Here is a 5460-nt window from a genome sequence, read left to right as displayed (position 1 = left end):
CTTATTATTTATTAAATGTACCTGCTATTTATTATAACCGTTGTTAAATACGTTTGTATGAATTAAGTTATAAATAAAAAAATTATGATAATCGTAAATTATTTCAAAGTTTCAACAGTCTTATAATATTCATATAATATTTATTAATCAATAATCGTGAATTTCGAAATATATCTGAGGAATATTACCGACCGTGCGATTGCTTCGCGAGCGTGTTTCCATAGTATGTACATGCATAGACACACATTGATATAATTCGCGTTGTTTACTTCGGTTATTCTCCGGAAGGTGTCTTCGTACTTTTCCGTAATTCTTCGTCGATTCACGAAACGGTCGTTCATATGGCGCCACAAGCGTGATTAGTCAGTCAGTCAGCCGCGAGCCGCGGTGAACTGAAGGTGTAGTGAGTGTTTCTGTGGGCCGACGGGCCAAAAATGGCGGAGCGTACGAAGACGACAGCCCCGGCCACCCGGCCTGTTCCCATGAAGCTGTTTGCCTCCTGGGAAGTAGATTGTACTGCACCGAACTGTATACCCAGGTAATCAATAATCAATCATAAATTCTTGTACAGCTTCTGTGTTACACGCGATATTCGCATTGTTACTTCGTTGTCACTGGTGGACGCCAGACACTCGACGGACATTCACGGTATTCACACGCCCTTTTTTCCATGATCATTCGCATTTTTCTGTTCGCACCCCTGCCTCAAGGGCACCAGTATTCGCGTACTGCTCTGACCTTCCATCGGATTAACGTGTTTCTTTTATAACATACGCCAGATAGGTTATTCGGGATGCGTGTCAGGTTGGGACTGCGTGGCGCGCTCTGCCTATTGTAGGATGCTAGCTGTCAATCGGATGTGACAGATGACCGAACGTGTGCATCATAATCTCGATCCCGATATTCACAGTGGTTTTATCTCGCCGATAGTCGATCGATATCGTTCCAATACCGGCGATTTTCCTTTCTTTTTCTTTCTCTATTTGTTTATATTCGACGGTTTATACTCGAGTAAATGTAAGAGATTCGACGCAAAGAGAAAGAGAGAGCGGGAGAGTGAGAGAGAAAGAAAGAGAAAGAGAGAGAGGAACGAAAGGAAAGTTCAAAGTTTTGTGTACGAGTATACCGACATTGGCTACCAGGAAAAAATTGTTGCTATGTTGTAGGTCGAATGGTAGATGCTTAGTCGCGTGCGAATAAACAAGTCAAACAAACAGTCGTGTGTTGATCGTGCGTGTACGCTCGTTAGGTTAGAATATGTTCCGCCAAAGTTCACGCTTTCGTGCAATGGGATATCGTGTTCGAATGTCATGGTTGTCCGTTTTCACGGGCGCGTTAATTCGATCTTAGCTTCCGTTTCGTGATATAATGTCCCATTGAATCATTTTCTTTCCTCGTTACGCATTTCTATGCACCGATGAATATTCGAAAGTAAACAGAAGCCTTCATGCAGGATATAATATACGAGTAATCCGTAAGTACGTTAATCACGAATTATTTCTGCTACGTATTTTTATGAATAGTTCACCATGTTTCTTTCCATTTGAAACGAAATAAACAGGCGCCATGATTCAAAGTGAATAACCGTTTATTATTAATACACGTTATTACATTTTGTTCGAATTTAAGGAATTTAATCCTTAATTGTTAGATAATGAAAGTTTGGATTAAATTTACCTTTAGTATTTAATTTTTATTTGTATTCTCTACATTTTACTATATATATATTTAAAACACGATAAAATCACGACATAAAGGACGATTGGAATATATATATATATATATATATATACATACACGTATATATATTTTATTCGCCTTTGCGCTAAAATAGGACCGGTTTTATCGCAATTAAGTACATTTAACATTAACGTTATAATGTTAATAACTTGTTAAAATACGATATAGGATATATATTATACATTGAGTGTTAGAGGATTAAATTAGTCGCGTACTCATGTATTAAAGATTAACATGCAAATATTCATTTATTAATCGATTATTCGCATGTATTTACGTATTAAAAAATTAATACATATATCTGCAAATCTATACGTTAGCAGATACATATTTAGCATTGGAATTATCATCTTTTATATAATATAAGCATAAAATTTATATTATTTAATTATATATTATTATTATATTACAAAATATATATATAAGCATAAAATTTATATCAAAAAAATCGAGGTCTACTTACCACTATCTATACATTTTCCAAAAAATTATTAAAATCCCGTCATCAAAAAATATATAAAAATATCTACACGATATAAATAATTATCCACGTAATGATAATAAATTTATAAAATTTCTGTGAAAAATCGACAACTGATTATTCTGTTGTATTAGAAGTTAAATCAAACCTTCCAGTCGTTTACAAACATATTTTAATTTCGTTTCTTTTGTTTTTGCCCAAAAGTCTTCTCGAAGGCTTGCGATATGTTCAAGGTGGTTTTTGTTTTGCGTTATATTTCGGACGTCGGTGGTAATCGATCGGAGATATCCAATAACCAATAACTTAGTAATGTTGCTACGTGACATCCGGCTGTTCCGGATCTTATTGCCAGTCCTTCCCGATAAAGGTGTTCTTATTGCGTATGAATCGCTTTGTCGTGCCCGTAACGCACTTCGCTCAAACGTAATTTATATCCGCGTAGTTGCGTCGAGTTTTTTTTTTTTTACTTTTCCATCCGACACGACGTTCGCATAAATTGACGCGACGATAACAATTATAATAATAATAATAATAATAAATGCTCTCGTACGGTCTTGAAATTTATTAAAAATATAATCCATGATCTTCCATCATAAACGATACATAATCCCAAGTAAGGTCACGAGTTCTTCCACAAATTAGGATACGGTATAATTAAAACTTGCGTAATCTTTCTATTATAACGTTGTTTATCGTTACTTACGTTTCAATATATCATCATTGTTATTACATCCTTCATTCCATTATCGTTAATCACATTTAATTATTTATTTCACTGTATTATGTGTTCCTACGTTAGTAAATCAAATCGTCCGTTACCATATTATGCAATGTACACATAAGAAATAATTCGAATTAATCAATATTCTATCATTATATAACGTTGAACCGTAATTCGCTGCCGTGCCTGGCTATACTTAATGTGCCGCTTGGTACATTTAGTTTACACATAATAACGCAAGCAAGAAACTTTCAAGATATCGATTAACATGTTCGATGTAGACGATTCTCCAATTACCGAGAATAACGGGTTTTAAGCTACGTACAGACCTTCGTCGTTCTAATTAATACCAGTTGCGAATTACTCGAGGTCATAGACTACAATTAGTATCCTCGGTCGAATAAATTGCCGATACACCGAGTTTCCTCAACGTTTTCCAACATGTATAAAGTATTGCTCGCCCCGTCTCTATGCTAAATCGGATATTCGTAATGAACGTGGTCCACCTGTTGGTTTCCAAGAGACGCGGGTGCTCGCCATTTGAACCAGCTAAATGAAACGATGAAACATACATTTGCCCTGGGAAACGTCTTGCGCACCGTTGTCATTTCCAAACGTAAATGCGAACAAAAGGGTTGAGCACTGGCCAATAATTTTTAATTAACAAACGACGCAGGTTAAATATCTTTTGGGGATTGTTTCGAAATTTCCTGAACATCACTCGCGTGATATTAAAATAGTACTCGTTCTGATGATCGCGCGCGGGTATTTGCAGGCTCAAATAATAGCAAATGCGTGAATTTCATCTCAGAGCTCTTTGCATCGTTTTATTCCTTCGGTTTATTTCGAAATGTTCGAAATGTGTTGAAGTGTACGAATGTATTTTGGTTTCCGCTAGAATTGCAATTTAAAACGGAAGATTGTAACTACTTTCTTCGCAACGAGTATACTCGTCGCATCACAAATTAATATTGCCACTTCGCGACGAGTACACTCGTCGTACAACGAAATAATATTGCCACTTCTTCGCGAAATAATATTGCCACTTCTTCACGACGAGTATACTCGTCGCAGCACGAAGTAATATTTCCATTTCTTTACGAGTATACTCGTCGCAGCATGAAATAATATTGCCATTTCGCGACGAGTACACTCGTCATAAAACGAAATAATATTTCCATTTCATCGCGACGAGTATATTCGTCGGGAACAGCTAGCCGGTTGATCTAGTTTGCCCCTGTGATCTTATCTCGGGCGATCGTGTATGGTTGTCGACATTGATAAAAATAATAGTTGACATTAATTGGTATGAACAAGAAAACGCTAATTGTAGTTGGATAGAAGCTGCGTGCAACGAGCGCGCCCAAGTTAAAGTAATTTGTCTGATAAGAACAACATGTGATATTAATTAGCGCAAATAAAGAAGATAATCGAAGGTTGATGAAAACTTCCCTTACGAAAACGCCCGAGTCCAGTAGCTTCAGGTGTTTTTATCCAACGTTGAGAGCCTGGAATGATCGCGATATGTGTTTCCAAGCGCGTTCTAAAAGATTATGTAGATGTTTACAGCGCCTGATATTTATCGCTGATAAACATGGAATTCGATCGACGCAGCTACATTCCCCGTTTCGCTTTCAATTTGCCAGAACATTGGTCCCACTTGTGCCAAGAACCAGAGAAACATTCTCCCATTGTATCGCGGAAAATACAAGAACAATACGAATATTTTCATCGGGTTGCATCGACTGTTCAAATGTAACTGCCACGGTTATCTTCGATAGACCTATATATCTTCGGATACCATAGGTTGCTGTCGTTTGCAATTACGCGAGGTGTATGGAAATCCTCTTATTCAATCGCCAAGTACCTAGCTTCGAATACGTAACCTTAAGTACCCTAGAATCAGTCAGCGAAAGTATGTCAAGAAATACGAAAGTCAGGAAAAATATATTTGTCGTGTGTTCCTTCGCTACGTACCGTATTATACATATATATATTTCGGTCTGGCAAACATCGTAATCCGGAAACTCATATTACCCTGGTAAGTTCGAGGAAGAGAGACCTTGGTCAAGGTTAGAGTAGCCTGAGACGTTAGAGTTCTCACTTCGTTCTATTGTCCAACGTCGCCTTAGGATCGTTGCCCTGTGAAACACGTCGAATAGGGTAGCCGGTATTGTGCATGAAAAATTTGCAGAATCGCGCGTCTAACGTCCCGCTGAACTGGGCAAACGACCAAAGAGATCGAGACCGATCCTGCCACGCTTTTTACCTTGAATTATTCACGGATCGCAGCTTTCACGCGCTGCTCGCAGGCGACAGGGTCTTTGGAAAATATTTACAATTCTAATGGAAATCAGAAAGGCTCATGCTACTGCTACGAGCAGTATGGTCTTCTGTAGTTGACCGTCGTCGTTAGAATCGGCCATTTCATCTGAATTCTAATTAGTCCTGGATTGTTGCTAGTCCTCTGGCACGACAATTATCCACGAGGGATAGACAACTGCGCTTCGTGTGCTCC

The 5460-nt window shown here is 37.9% G+C and overlaps 1 protein-coding gene across 6 annotated transcripts in view; it reads left to right on the top strand.

Moving 5' to 3' along the window:
* The first annotated feature begins 350 nt into the window (after positions 1 to 350).
* Positions 351 to 5460, top strand: part of LOC132915230 (phosphofurin acidic cluster sorting protein 2) — a 183667-nt gene continuing 178557 nt past the window's right edge. For 5 of the 6 annotated variants that reach the window (XM_060975006.1, XM_060975005.1, XM_060975007.1 and 2 more), the window contains exon 1: positions 351 to 538. In XM_060975006.1, coding sequence (XP_060830989.1) covers positions 435 to 538 — 104 coding nt within the window. In that variant the 5' untranslated portion in view covers positions 351 to 434. Of the gene's footprint in view, positions 539 to 580; positions 1475 to 5460 lie in introns of those variants that run through there. The other variant, XM_060975010.1, reaches the window with a different exon arrangement.

Source organism: Bombus pascuorum, chromosome 16 (assembly GCF_905332965.1).
Source record: "Bombus pascuorum chromosome 16, iyBomPasc1.1, whole genome shotgun sequence".
NCBI classification, from domain to species: domain Eukaryota; kingdom Metazoa; phylum Arthropoda; class Insecta; order Hymenoptera; family Apidae; genus Bombus; species Bombus pascuorum.
Note: the sequence above shows the minus strand (reverse complement) of the source record. Positions and strands in the feature narration are given on the sequence as shown.